A 15,232-nucleotide genomic window follows, 5' to 3' on the forward strand; every position below is an offset into this window, starting at 1 on the left:
ATGAATGGTCTCAGACAGTCCTGAGTTTGCTTCAGCTCCCTTTGTGCCGGCGGTCAAGTCCTTATTTGACTCCATAGTCTACTGTTTCACAACTTGAAGATGGAGCACAGCGGCCAACTGGGTGTCCACAGACAGAAAATCAAACTGCAAGTCCCCACAGGGGTCCCTCCCCCCCAAAAAAGAAGGAACAGGAAATAATAATTTAGCCTAGTTGACCTTGGAGCTAAAAGGCTGCTTAATGTCCTTGAAAAAGTCCTGGTTTCAAAGTAATCCAGGCAGGACCTGGGATCTGACCCCACACCATCCAGGTCCAGGAGACCTCCAGCAAATCCACGGCCTGCGTCTGTACCTCTGCTTCCCCACGTGTTGTGAGGTAGCTCATAGAATTGACAGTGTCAATATATACTTAATTCGCAGATTTAGTCTCCAAGAACAGCAGGAAGGTGATTTTTACCACTTGTCCTACACATGGCTGCTGATTGAGCTCAAGTAATGCAATGAATGCCCAAGGCTGCATTTGCCAAACAAAACAACCCTGGAAGGTAGACTGGAGAGGTATCTTTCTCCCAGGTAGGTTTGGCTGGTCCAAATCACACTTCTCATCAGTGAGGACACAACATGGCAAAACTCTCGGCTCCTGGTCCACTGTGTTCATGAGCTTTCTCTCCTGTAGGTCCTCACTCCTCTGTGAATGGAGAGTGGAGAGCTGGCAGAGTATGTCTCTGATGCATGACAAGTCTTGTTCTGCTAGACACAGTGGCCTTCACCTGGAATCTCAACTAGGAGGTAGAGGTCTGGAGGATCACAGTTTGAGGCCAAGCTGGCAAAAAGTTAGAAAGACCTCATCACAAAAAAATAAAATAAAATAAAAATTTAAAAACCCCAGGTATGTAAGAGGATTTTAGTCCAGACTAGGCAAAAGCAAATCCTTATTTAAAATGTAAATGATTCAAGCAAAAGAAAGGCCCTTAGGCTTGGCTCAAGTGGTAGAGCACCTGCCTAACAATTGTGAGGAGTTGATTTCAAACCCCAATACCAGAAGACAAAAAAAAAAGTTCTCCTGAGCCCCTGACTGGAGAAGACTCTCACCACCCAAATGCCATCTCCCTAGGTAATAGGAGTCAGGGAAGCTACCCTGCCCCCTCTTTCCCACCCCCAAGCAGATTCATTTATGTAAATCTTTTTTGTTTCTCAAGACATCCTAGAGGAAGCCTACCAGGGCTGGAAGCAGCAGTAATCCCAGTAGTGGCTTGGGAAGGGGTCCCTACCATGTTTCTTAGATACTCAGATATTCCCAGGGGCTTCAGGGGTGAGTGGGTGGGTGGGTGGGCACAAACACTGTATACCTCATTCAGTGCCAGCTCTTCCCTACAAGGCCAGTGGTGGTAGCCCAGGTTCATTTAGCTTTGCTTTAAGATTTGCTATGAAACAAGAATTGCCTTAAAAATAAATAAATAAATAAGGAAGCAGCATCTTGAAATTCCTCTTTCTCAAGAGTTTTTTCCCCTCTTTTTTTTTCTTTTTTAGTGCCAGTGTTAGAGCTTGAACTCAGACCCTAGGCGTTGTCTCTTAACTTTCTCACTCAAAGCTGGCACTCTACTACTTGAGCTACAGCTCCACTTTAGGCTGATTAAATGCAGATTACAAGAGTCTCTTTTCCTGGGCTGACTTTGAACCAGAATCCTCAGATCTCAGCCTCCGGAGTAGCTAAAATGACAGTTGTACACACCAGCACAGGGCTTTCAGAGCTTTTGAGAACAGAGCCTAATTTTCTAAAGATATCAGGGAGGGTGGCATGTAATCTTGCACTTTTTAGTCCTCTCCAGCACACAATGCACACCTGCTGTGCCAAGTGACAAAATTAAAAATTAAAAAAAAAATAGAGGTAGTGACCTTTGAAATTTTGGAAGGCAGAACAGAAATCCCAACAGCTGGAGAAGGGGTCAACAAATGCTCATTAACTCAGCCAGCCTGATCCTAGGGCTATATTACTTTGCAGTGCTTTTCCCCTTTTATTTACATTCTCCTTTCCCCCAACCAGGCTATAAGTGGAAAAGAAGGGGCAATCACTGCCTTTCACTGAAACACTTAACTATACACGCCAAACTATGGGGGGGGAGGAGATAGAAGAACAGTCCCAGTATAACATCATTTTATCTGAGAAGCGGCTGAGAGGGTACCACACACGGAGTGAAATCTAAACTACATTTTCCTCTTTACCTCTCTGTTTTCTGGGATCCAGAGTATCATCCCACAGGATGGAAAGAGAACCGCCGGCCGGTGTGGCCCAAAGGCGGGCTGGTCCCTGGGCCTCTCGGGCCTCCAGAAGGGAAGAGCTGGAACCCTGGATTCGCTTAGAGAAGAGCGTCGGGCAATCAGGTGAAGCAGTTGGCAGTGAAGAGGAGGTGGTGGAACCCCCCCCCCCCCACCAAGCTCCAGTAGAGCCAAAAGGCAGAAATAAAGGACTTAAGAAAGAGCTGGGAGGAAGAGGGCCACAGCTGGAGGCTGGGAGGCTTGGATCTAATGCAGCTGGGGTGCCTCTGGCAGCAGCAGCAATAAAGCATCAGAAATGCGAAACTGGAAGAGAGTCCTGGCTTGCAGCCCTGGAGATCACCTGGGTTAGGAAGGGGTTGGCCGGGGGGCGCCTGGCGTGGTCTGTATATCTCCCAGCTGTGCAACCCACATCTGGAACATCTGAGAATCTGATCCCCCCCCCGCCCACTTGCCTCTATCTTCATCACCAGATAGAGACACACACAGGTAGAAGGTGAAAAAGAGGGATCACACACGCACTCACACGCCCACACGCGCCACCCCACATTTCCCTGGATCCCCACGGGCTGAGGGGAGTCGGGGTGTCCCGGGCTGGAGAGGGGAGGTGGCTGGACGCTCGCCTCCCTTCCATCCTCGCGGGGAGCCCTTCCCCCGGCTGCCTTCGCTCTAATTATGTGAATGAAGCCCGGGAGAGGAAGAGCGCGGGGAGGGAGGGAGGGAGAGAACGAGGGAGGGAGGGAGGCAAAGTGCGGGCTGGGGGAGCGGGAGCCGAGGGGCGCCGAGGCGGAGGGGCGGCGCCGAGAGGCGCGGGGCGCGGGCCGGGAGCGCGGCGGCGAGCGGAGGCGCGGAGGGCGCGGGCCGTGCGGGGAAGGGCGGGCCGAGAGGGAGGAGCCCCCGGCCGCCGCCGCCGCCGCCAGCCCGCCGGGCGCCCCGCGCAGCCCGCACTCGGCGCCGCGCCTCGGAGTTTGAGCCCCGCGCGGCCGGAGCGCAGGCTCGCCCGGAGCGCGGCGCGGCGCCGCCCCCGGCCCTCGGCCTCCCCCACCCCGGCCCGGGCGCCCCCGGAGCGGCGCGAGGAGGGGAGGACGGCGGGCGGGCGGGCGCGGCGGGCCGGGCCGGCGGGCGGCGGAGTATGAGGCGCCCACCATGGTGCGATGCGACCGCGGGCTGCAGATGCTGCTGACCACGGCCGGAGCCTTCGCCGCCTTCTCGCTCATGGCCATCGCCATCGGCACCGACTACTGGCTCTACTCCAACGCGCACATCTGCAACGGCACCAACCTGACCATGGACGACGGGCCCCCGCCCCGCCGCGCCCGTGGCGACCTCACCCACTCGGGGCTGTGGCGGGTGTGCTGCATCGAAGGTAGGGACCCCTCCGCGGGTGCACACGCGCGCACACCGCGACACGCGCGCAGACACACGCGCACACCGCGACACACGCACCCTGTGACACACGCGCACACCGCGACACACACACACACACACACACACACACACACACACACACACACACACTGCCCGGGGGAGCGGCCCGGGGGAGGGGGCGGGCGCGGCGCTGGCTCCCGGTGACACACAAAGGAGCCGAGCGGGCAGGCGGGCGGGTCCCCCGCATGGACAGCTGGGCTCCAGCGCGGGTCCCTCCCGGCCGGGGACCTCCCCGTCACGCCGATCCCACAAACTCTCGCCCGCCCGCCCGCCCGCGCGCGCGCACACCCCCTCGCACACGGACACAATGAAACGCACGCTGAAACTCGCGCGCGCACGCGCGCAACCCGAGCCCGGAGCGCTCTCCAGGGGCCGCGCCGGTTTCCCCCAGGGGGCAGGGAAGGGGGAGGCTGCTGAGGGGGCGGGAGGTGGCCTGGGGTGGGGGGGTGGGGGGGAAACCGACGCGGGGAGGAGGGGGAGGTTGCTTGGCAACCGGTGTCTGTGCGATTGCTATGGGAACTGGCCATCCTGGGGCGGGGCCGGCCGGGGGCGGGGAACGTCAGGCCGCTAGGCTAAAGCTTCGGGTCCCCGCTAATGGGTGGTGGACCCGGCCACCTGCGGGTCTGGGGGAACCGAGGGGCTCCCCGACCTGGACCCGCCTCCTCTTCCGCGGGGTCACCAGCCCTCTCTTCCCTGCGCGGTGGGGAGGTAAAGGGAGAGTCCCCAGAGCACCCCTAACTGAAGCAGGGAGCTCTCGATCCCGACCCCTCGCGGGGTGGCTGCAAGGTCTCCCCCGCCACCGGAAGGAGAGTGGGGTGCGCCGAGCCTCCTGCGGTCCTGAGGGGCGTGGTCATGGGGGCGAGGCGCTGCGCCCCCCAGACGCGCGTGATTAAGGATTCGGTGTCAGGTCGGGTCTGAGTCTCCGGGACCGTGGGCACCGCGGCCCCCTGGGGCGGGATGACATACAGAAACGCGCCCGCACACCCAGCCGCCGAACTTGAGCTAACAGGTGGTTGTGGAGGGCGGTCCGGCCCCGCGAGGCTGCGGTCAGGTCTGCTGCTCCGCCTCGCTCCGCAGGGTGCAGGTGGGGATGGGCCAGGTTTGGGAGACTGTTGCTGTCATTCCCCCCCCCCCCCGAGAAAAACAACCCCGGACTCCGCCTTTTTGTGTCACCTTCTCTCGGGGTGGTGTTCCCTGGGCCCTTGGTTGTTTGGGAAGTTCTTCCACGTGCCTCGCCTGTCCTCTCCTGCCACGGCTGGGACCCGACCCCCGCCTGTGCTCCAGCCAGGCGGCACGCGGTTACAGGCCTGGGAAAGGACGCTGGCCAAGTCCAGCTTGACCCCTGAGTCCCCTCCGGAGCCCTGCCCACCCCCGCCCTCTCCCCCGCCCCCTCCCCACCTCCACTTCGGAGCTTCAAGTGAAGCCTGTGCGAATCCTTTAGGTATGGAGCGGAGCTGTGGGGGAAACGTTCACAGCCACACAAAGGAGCCGGTGGGCCCGCGATCACGCCCTGCGCTGCTCCATCATTTTGAGCGAGCAGTTTGCTCAGATGACGAACACCTACTCCTCTCCTCCGGAGAATGTACCCACGTCACTCCTGCCACCACACCTGAGTTGTTAGCGCGGGGGCTGCCGTGCCCCCCCCCCCCGTGCGCCACCGCTCCGGCTCCACTGGGTGCCACCCTCTGGGCACAGTAAACCGCGCCGCCGCCCCACCCCTACCCCCACCCCAAGAAACTCCTGGACCTGGAGCCTTTTTAGCTTCCCAGCGGAAATTGGACCGGACTCCTCCACCGCTGGGAAGCCTGGCCTGCCTGGTGACTCCAATGCTCCTTTATTAATTCCTCATCCTAATTAGGATTGATGGTGCACTTAGCATCTTGCCAGCTGCCCTGAGCCGTTTGCACGCACTGTTCATCAAGAGAACCCCTCGCTGATCTGGGCAGCTGGCTCTGCTGGCAAGACAGAGCCATGGAGGAGGGGGCTGGTGGTGGTGGGGGAAACAGCGAAGCCAAAAGAACTGGGCTGCCTCTGTCATTCCCCGAAGCTCAGGGGTTCTAACGGCCCTGCGAGCTGAACATCCAGAGCCGCCTCTCCTGGGAGCCGGGGCTGGGAGCCAGAGCTGATTCCAGTTTCCTTGCCCTGGCCATGACAGTCCCATAATGGGTGGGAACTGCCAGTTTATCGCATTAAAAAACAACAAAAGCAACACCCCATCATGGAGGCCATGGAAACAGACAGCTCCCAGAACCTACTAACACCTCCTTTGATGCTGGCAGCAGGTCCAGGGCTGAGACCTGGAGAGCTCACTTGAACCCACAGACTGCTCTTCCCAGGGAGAGGGAGCAGAGAGGGACAGAGAGCCACCTCCATGTTGGCTTTTGTGTGTAAAATGTATAATTTCCACCTGTTCTCCAGCAAAGTCCTTCCAAAGCATTACATCCAAACTGAAAGAGAGGGAGGGAGGGAGGGAGGGAGGGAGGGAGAGAGAGAGAGAGAGAGAGAGAGAGAGAGAGAGAGAGAGAGAGAGAGAGAGAGAGAGAGAGCGCAAACCTCTGAGCTGACACTAAGCACTGCAGCAGACAGCAAACACCACACAGGGTGCAGCCCAGGACTCTGATGAATTCCTTGCTAACTGGTGAACAGCTTGTTCCATTTCCTGGGTGTATCCCACAAATGATGGCCTAGGAGAGCAGAGCCCCGGGCACAGACAGCTGCTGTACCCCGCTTCATTAAGATCAGTCTTGCCTCAGCCTCCCAAAACATCCCTTCCACACCCCTCACCTGCTTCTCCATGGGACAAGTATCAGAACACACAGTGCCTGGTATAGCTGGCCCAGCGGGTGCTGGCTTCACACCTATCTGCAGGAAAGGGAGCGAGGCCCAAAGAGTTTCCAGGATTTACCCAGAGTTACCCAGATTGGAGGCCGCTGGAGCAGATTTAAGCCTCTGTCTCACTACAAAGCTCTTCCCACCATGTTACCCTGCCCTTTGCCAAACAGCTTCTGGACTGCCATAAAAATAGAACCAAGTATTTGAGTGCCCAGTGGAACCTAGCTCTAGAGATGAGCAGGCGGCAGCATAAAGGCATTTGGAAGCAAGAATGTACACCTGATACACAAATTGCATAACACATGCCTCTCTTTCTTTGTATCTTTCTCTCTGAATCTCTCTCTCTCTGAATCCCCCCCTCTCCATCTCTCATGTCTATCAGTCTGTTTGTCTTTCTATCATTTTTCAGTCTCCTGTTGTGATCTGGACCAAACTCAATCTCCACCAGCTGTCACCTTCTCCTCCCACCCTTCCTGAGACCCTAATCTCACTCTTTGTACCTTTGGTGAAAACCAGTTAAGACTGGGGATGTAGGAAAGGGGGAAATAAATGTTTTCTCCATCAAAGACATCATCAGGAAACCTTGGTTGAATCCCTAGTGCATTTTGGACTGAGGAGGATTAGAACGCATCAGACACTGTGAGCAGGGGTGGAAGACATGGAAGGAGACCCTGAGTTCTGGAGCACTCAAGGACTGCTGAGGGAGGCCGGGCTCTGCAGGGACATGATTGGTGGCAGAGATGAAGCTCCAGGTTCTCTGTAGACAAAGCTCAGCACACTCCCAGCCCTGGCAGGGTCCTGGCAAGACAGTCTTGATGGCTGGGGCAGTCCCCGGGTATACTTGGTGCCTGCTTTGTGCTGCATAGCAGTGAGAGAAGATCCAAGGAAGGTTCTGGACCCTGAGAACAGAATCTTGATTCCTGGGCATCACACCTCACTCACACCTTTATCCATACAAGAGCACACAGAGAAAAGAAGTTGTAGCATTGAATTCTGGGAAGGGGAGAAAGCAGACAGCCAGGGGTGCCCTCTCCAGATGCTGTAGCTGGGGGCTGGCAGCCCTGCCCACATCTTGGCCCCCAGGTGAGGAGAAGGCTGTCTCTTCCAGCACACCTGCCATTCTAGTGCTTTCTGGGTAGATGAGCTGTGGCACAGCCTTGTACCACAACCACGGTCGTGGGACAACTGGGGAGCTTGTCCTGCTGTGTGTACACCACTCCTCTCTGTGTCCCCTCACAGGCAGCGTGTCCAGGCAGCCAGGGAGATGACAAGCAGCCTGAGAAGGCTCCCCCACCCACAGTTCAGGTATCACCCACAAGTCACTTGTCCCCAGGGATCCCTGGCAGTGTTAATAAGAGACATCACTTCATAGCGATGCTTCACCTCAGTGCCTGTAATTGCCACCAACACTCGCAGATAAATATTCATCCGCTAACTTTTAGAGGTCTAGCTTTGGGGATGAGGTGGAAGATGGCATAGCACCTGCGTGCTACCAGCTCACAGCTACAGCCTTTCGCTGTCTGGGAATACCCTTTACATAATGCCAGCTTTGGGAAGGGGCTGTTTTGATTAACATGGGCTGATGTAACAACACAGGATGGAGCCATTTGGCAGGACTATTTTATTGGGTGGGGGTGGGGGAAGTAGATGAGTACTGGAGTTTGATCTCACAGCCTTGTGGATGCTCAACTTGCCTGTTCAAGTGGTTTTCTACCACTGGAGCCATGCTTCCAACCTTGCTTATTGCTGGTAATTTTGGAGATGGAGTCCCCTGGCTAGTTTCAAGTGGTCCTCTAGATCTCAGCCTTCTGAGTTGCTAGGATTACAGGTGTGAGTCACTGCACCCAGCTTTAAAGGACATTTACTTCCCACAACCCTGGAGATCAAGAAGGCTCTCTTCCTGGTCTGAAGAGGGCTTTTTTGTCCCCCCAGGTGGGAGCACTGCTTGCTGATCTCTTCTAAGAGCCCTGGTCCTGTCATGAAGACTATCTTAGATCTTCACGTGAACTTAGTAATCTCCCCAAGCCCACCCTGGGGAGCAGGGCTCCATCACACAGCCCAGCCGTAACAGGACGTTTGTCCCTTCCTGCCCTCATTTATCACTGGTGCTTACTCTCCAGGCATTTGGGAAGAGAAGTCTATCTGTTGTCTTGTCTGCCTTCCTTTGGTATCCTGTTCTATCAATTCTCCACTCTCTCCTGTACTTCACTCCTTTCTCTCTTCTCATGAGGAAACACTTTTTTTTTTCTGCTGGAGCCGGCTGATTTAGTGAAGAGATGCTGAGACCCAGGATGGGGACTGGTGAGCGTCTCAGAGCGGGCTTTGGAGAAATCCTATGTCAGGAAGTTCAGAAAGGATCTAGAGGAGCCAGGAGCCAGCGGCTCACACCTGTAATCCTCGCTACTCAGGAGACTGAGAACCTGAGGATCATAGTTCAGAGCCAGCCCAGGAAGGAAAATCTGTAAGGCTCTTATCTCTAGTTCAAAGCTGGATATGTAGCTTGAGCACAAAAGCTCAGATACAGGACCCCAGCCCTGAGTTTCAAGCCCCAGGACTGGCACAAACAAAACAAAAAAGAGAAAGGCTCAAGAGGAAAATCAGTGATCTCCTGTGTCAGTCTCCCTCGTAAGGAATTCTAAGATTAGTCACCAAAGTACAGAATGGGGAAGGCCTTCAGGTAATGGGAGGCAGGATTTCAGAGATGAATGGATGAAGAATAGCACAGGCCAGCTAAAGCAACAAAGCCCTAAGGAGAGATCTTGACCGACCTGGAAACATTCTTTTGTCTCTGAGAACCCCACTCCTACTTCCAGGCTGAGTCTGCTTCCCTGTAGCCTCACCAGAGCTTGTGGAGGAAGAGGGGCTCCATAACTAGAAGACTCCCAGGATCCTTTCAGTGCTTCTCAGCCTTTTTACTTACTCAGTCACAAATCAACTGCCTGCCAGCATGCTCCTGTTCACTCATTCACTCATTTATTCGTTCAGCATGTGGTCACGGAGCACCTGCTCTCATCAGTCTGTGAGGCCCTGGGTCCCAGCTGTGGACAGATGTCCTCAGTGGGTGGCTGACACTTCCGGGTGCCAATTTGGGTCCTGAGATGAACAGAGCAGGGCATCCTGGGAAAGGGTTGCCATTGTGGGTAGAGGGGAAAGGAAAGAGAGAAGGTTGTGTTTCCACCAAAACCTAAGCCACAGGAAGGACCTGGTGGACCATCCAGGGAGAGCCAAAGGCAAGCAGAGTCAAGGCAGACCAGAACCAGGTGTGGGTGGAGGAGAGAGCAAGAAGGGCAGGGAGTGGATGGGAAGCAGTTCTGATCAAGAGTCTGCCCATGATGGCCTGTGAGAGGAGCCTCCAGCTGTATGAGGAGAAGAGAGGTTCCAGAAGCGGGGGAGGATATCAGGGGGCCCAGGGACTGGAGACCTGGGGCCCAATGACTGCAGCAGCGGCGGAAGACAGGACCAAGGGGTGGCTAGGTGACAGGACTCCATTCAATGGCAGATGACAGAAGAAGAGGCAATTGTGGGAAAGGAAATCCATGGCAAGCCCCTGGAAGCTCCCAGAAACCCACTCCGCTCCCCACCATCCATACCAGGAGCCCTAGGGATTAAAGGTTCACTGTCCCCCACAAGGTTGGGTTCCTCAGCTTATGTTCCTCTGGTGATCAGGATCAGATGGTTCTTGGTGGTGGGACTGTCCTGTGTGCTGGGGGATCTTAGCGTCATCCTGTCTAGACACCCAGTGAGAATCCAGGCGGCTTCAGATATTGCCACCTGCCCTTTGGGGGAGGGGGTCAAAAATCACTCCCTGTGGAGACCACTGGTTGGCAGATGGGGATAGAAGAGGCAGGCCTGATTCCTGATAGCTGCCAGGAGCCTTCTCTGACCCTTGAGAAAGCACATGGAACAAAGCCTGGGAGGACAGCTCGCTGATTGAGCTGACCTGGCATCTGCTTCAGGTACGCTCATTCCTCTCTTTTTTAATAGTAATAGTATTGATATTACTATTAATAAAATAATATCCATGATACTCTGTCAGGAAGCCACAGGGGGCTGGGAACTGCTGAGGAAGCTGTATGCTCACCCAGCAGCCCAAGAGACTCAAGAGCAGCCAGGCAGAGTGACTTATTCAAGGTCATGTGGCAGCAGTGAAGGTCATTAACAAAATTCCCAGCCTCCGTGGGGAAGGACCTTCTTCCCAGGAGTTTGTGCTGGCCTCACTGTCCTAGTGACAGCTTCCCCAAAAGAAGAAATGAGTTGTATCCCATAGGGTAAGGGGTAGGTTCTACCTAGAGCTGTCCCTAAGTCCCCCACCGTTCTCACTTCTCATCCCCCACAGCCCCATGAAAGCATCTTTTTTGAGCTGCAAATCAGGGCATGGTACTTGGTGACGGACCTTTTTCCCTAGCCCATCAATTTCTTCAAATGACAAACTTTTCCAAGCTGTGAAAATGACATCACACCATTTTACCATCTACTTCTTTTTCCAACCAAGGGAAGAAGAAAGGAAAAAGAATTGATCGTTAAAGAAGTGAGGGCCTGGGATGAGATAGATGAAAAAAGACTTCTTTTTAGTTTGCATGCTAGTAGAGGCAGGGACGGCCACAAAGCCTGGTGGGTTTCGGGAGCTAGGCCATGCTTTGTCTCTGAGCTTGCAGAGGTCAGGAGAAAGAGAAGAACACAACAAACCACGCAGGAGGTTCGTGATGTGTGTGAAAAGGGAGCAATGTTTTCTGAACAAAGCACAGCTTATTCTTATCCACAGGTTTGGAAAAAATGTCATCCGTGTGTGTGTGTGTGTGTGTGTGTGTGTGTGTGTGTGTGTGTGTGTGTAGTTACTGCCAGTATTAGAGCTTGAATCCAGGACCTGGGCATTATTCCTGGGCTTTTTTGCTCAAGGTTAGTGTTCTACCACTTGAGTTACAGCTTCACTTTGGATGGTTCACTGAAGCTAAGAATCTCATTTTCCTGCCGAGGTTGGCTTTGAGCTTGATTCTCAGATCTCAGCCTCCTGAGTTGCTAGGATTATGGGCATGAGCCACCCGTGCCCAGCTTCATATCTCCTTATATGGGGTTATTCTATCACATCTCAGCGGACTCTAGTGGAGGAAGAGGCTGGGTTTGGAGGACTGCCCACCTTGAGATCAAATCTCAGCTTTGCCAGGTCGCGGTGCAGCCTTGGGCAGGTTGCCCAGCATCTCTGAGCTGTTCCTTGTGTGGGAAATGGGATCACATGCGGATCGCATGCTCGCGTGAGGATGCCCCTGGGAAGACATGGGCACAGCCCAGCCCAGCATCCCACATGGTTCCTGATGCCCAGCTGGTGTACCCAAGGAGATGGAGCAAGAAAGAACTCAGCTGCCAACTCCTAACACATGCAGGGGACTGTCCCTGTAGAGCCCCGGGGTCCCCGTAAACCAAGCTGCCTCTCATTGCGCCTTTCAAGTAGGATCTAAATTGGAGCTGTTAGCATCCTTCACCCTGTCATGCCCCCCCTCTGTCTCTCTCTCTTTGTCTCTGTTGCTCTGTCTCTCTTTCTCTCTCTCTCCTTCCCCCCACCCTTGCTCTTGCCTCTAAGAATCACAGACCTTAAAGCCGGTTTCTATGTTTCCACATCCAGCCCATGTGCGAAGGGGTTGAGCAAGACATGCATTTGTTCCTTTGGTTGTTTTTGGTGTGTGCTGAGCTAGGGTCTCATCACGTAGCCCAGGCTGGCCTTGAATGATGTTCCTCCTGCCTGGGACTCCCAAAAGCTGGGATTCCATGTGTATGCCATTATACCCTCTGTAAATACAAATTCCGTGCTTTGGTTTCTGTCCTGTACTCCATCACTGCCTCTGGCTGAAGACTGGTAGATAGACTCAGGGAGAGGTCTTTTTTTTTTTTTTTTAACTGAATTCCTAATAGAGCCTGAGAGAAAATCAAATGACTGAAAATTGTCAGTAGCTCTCTTCTCCTGTTTTGAGTTTCTGTCACATCCTGGCCTCCCCCAGAACAGAAGCAAAGATGGGACACTCATCGGCTTACTCTTTTCTCCCCGCATTTGTCTACCTGGGCACTACTGAAGTCACCTGGACCTGAGTCCAGACTCTGCCACTTGTTAACTGTGACAGATAGATAAATCTGCCTTTCTGAGATTTCAGTGCCTTCACTGTAAGATAGAACATTGCAGAATCAACCCATGGGGCCATCATAAAGTTGCAGGGAAAACCCCCCACAAAATACACCCCTTCTGCTGGCCTTGTGATATTCCAAACATCATTGTTTTCTTCCCCTATTTGTGATTCCTGAATCTCAGAAGTTTTCCTAGAAGAAATGAGTCACCTTAACTTAATGACTGACTCATTTCCCACCACCCCCCCAGCCTGAGTCCCCCTGGCTCCCTCCTGAGGGCCGAGCTACTCTGAATGGCTCCAGTGAACTGTGAAATTGCAACTGAGGGCCTCAACTAGGAGATGAAAGGGAGTCTCACCCTCGGGCAGTGCCCAGGCATAGGTTGCAGCCACCCAGGTGTGTGTCCTCACATTTGCTGTCCAGTTTGCCAAGAGTCCTCGTCATCCCTCCAGGAACTCTCAGAAGCCTTAGGGCAGGAGCTGAGTGGTAGCCTAAGAAACACCTGGGGTGGTGATATGGCAGCCCAGTGGCTTCAACCACCACCATCTCCCCAGCAGGGGCCATCTGCCCAGAGCCAAAGTCAGCTGAGGTACCCAGGCTACAGCTATGCTTCTCAGGATCAACAATGAGAGAGGACAGAGGCTGACCGAATGCAGAGGTGTGGAGACCCGGGGTCAGCTATCTGCCAGCTGTCATAGACAGTGCTTGGCCAGACACCATGGCCCGACCCTCCTTGATTTGCTCAGTCCCCAAATTGCAGTATGTCTCCTCCTTCTTCCTCTCTCCCTCTCTCCATCTTCCCTGTGTGTCCCCTCCCTTTCCCTTTCCTCCTTCTCCCCTTCCCTCCTGGTTCCGTTCTTCCTCTTTGTTCTCTCGCTCTTCCTCTTCCTCCTTTCTCTCCTTCCCTCCCCTCTCTCTCTAGCCATGCCCCTCCCCCAGTGTGTGACCAGGCAATGTAATGTGTCCATGCTTCACCCCCCCACACACACACGCGTGCACTGTGGAGGAGATGGGCTCCTCTTTCTTGGGAATACGTGTGTTGGCTTTTCCCTCACACCTTGATTGCAAACCCTGGGAGGGGGAGGAGCCTCACATATGGGTCGTTGACGTCACTGCCTCCCGCCCTCTCACCCACTCACCATCCAGGATAATGCTAGGATCCCCCTGAGCCCAGCCTAACACAGGCTACTACAGAGACCCCCCCCTATCCTACAGACACAATCACAGCTTCCCATTGCCTCTCTTCTGTGTCCCAAGCTCTGGGTCCCCTACCTGGGTGCCCCTAGTGGCCTGTCTAGTTTCCCTGCTTTCCACCACACATGGCCAAAAAGATCCTATCAAGCTTTCAACCAGATCACCCCCCTCCCCCAAACCCTTTAATAAGACTGCGTCCCCCCCAACACACACTTGTGGAAAAATACAGGTGCCCTGTGGTTCTAGCGCTGCCCAGCTCTCTGCCAGGTTTCACAGTACAGAAGGGAGTCAAAGGTGAAGTCTGAACATGTCTACTATTCTGTTAACCAGACGGAAGGTTGGGAGGCTTTTAGTCTGAGCACAGTGTCTCATGCCTGTAGTCCCAGTTACTCAGGACGTAAAGATCAGAAGGATCATGATTCGAGGCTGACCCAGGCAAAAAAATTAACAAGACTATATCTTGGCAAATAAGCTGGGCATTATGGTATATTTCCATAATCCCAGGTACATGGCCCAAGGGAGGCATGGGTAGGTAGAAGATCATATCTGAAGCCACCATGGGAGGGAAAAAAAAAGGTACTAGAGCCTATCTATAAAATAACTAAAGTAATAAGAGTTGAGGATTTGTCTAGCAAGCAAAAAGCTCTGACTTCAAACTCCAGTACTGAAAAATAAATAAATATAATTTTTTTTTAGAAAAAAGAGCCCTGCATTTGAATCCTACTCTCTTTCGCGTGTTAGCTCTGTGACTTTGGACAAGTTCCTTGGTGTCTCTGGACCTCGATTTTCCCATCTGCAAAGTGGGACTATTATGATAGTCACCCCATCTCCTAGAATGGTTACAGTTAAAGGGGTTGTGCCTGGACCCCCCTGGGATGTGTCCACACTTGGTGAGTGGATGGAACTCAAGGACCTGCTAGTAGTTTGGCAAGGCTGGGAGCCAGGAGCAGAGGGAGATGATAGAGTTGGGGCGGGGGGAGAGGCGCTCCATTCACTTCTAAGGATCACCAAGTCACCTCGCAAGCTTAGGAGGTGCTTCATCCTAAATTGGAGTGGGCAGGTGGGAGGGCTGCTGAGGCTGAAAAAGATGGGTTGAAGTGAGAAGACCCTCTAGGAGGCCACTCCATTCTCCTAGATTAATCCACCAGGTTCTGGGCTGGGGTGGTGGCCAAAGAGGGGAACAAACCAGAAGCTGCTGGATGTCTCAGCAACAATGCTGAATTCTAGAGACCCGGAGGAGGTCGGGAAGTCCCCGATGACTGACTGTCTGGTGGAGACTGGAGTTGGGGAGGAGCCGGGGGTCAAGGAGAGGAGCAGGAAAACAGGAAGGTAGCTGGAACTTGACCTGGGAAATGGGACAAGTGGAGTGATGACCCAAAATACCACTGTGGGGAGA

General features: G+C 54.1%; 1 protein-coding gene across 1 annotated transcript in view; it reads left to right on the forward strand.

Moving 5' to 3' along the window:
• Positions 1–3,411: 3,411 nt before the first annotated feature.
• Cacng4 (calcium voltage-gated channel auxiliary subunit gamma 4) overlaps positions 3,412–15,232 on the forward strand; it is a 47,454-nt gene continuing 35,633 nt past the window's right edge. The window contains exon 1 of the mRNA XM_090351610.1: positions 3,412–3,637. Within this exon, the coding sequence (XP_090207736.1) occupies positions 3,418–3,637 (220 nt within the window). The 5' untranslated portion in view covers positions 3,412–3,417. The remainder of the gene's footprint in view (positions 3,638–15,232) is intronic.

This window comes from Megascapheus bottae, chromosome 17 (genome assembly GCF_031878675.1).
Source record: "Megascapheus bottae isolate mThoBot1 chromosome 17, mThoBot2.hap1, whole genome shotgun sequence".
Taxonomy (NCBI): Eukaryota; Metazoa; Chordata; class Mammalia; order Rodentia; family Geomyidae; genus Megascapheus; species Megascapheus bottae.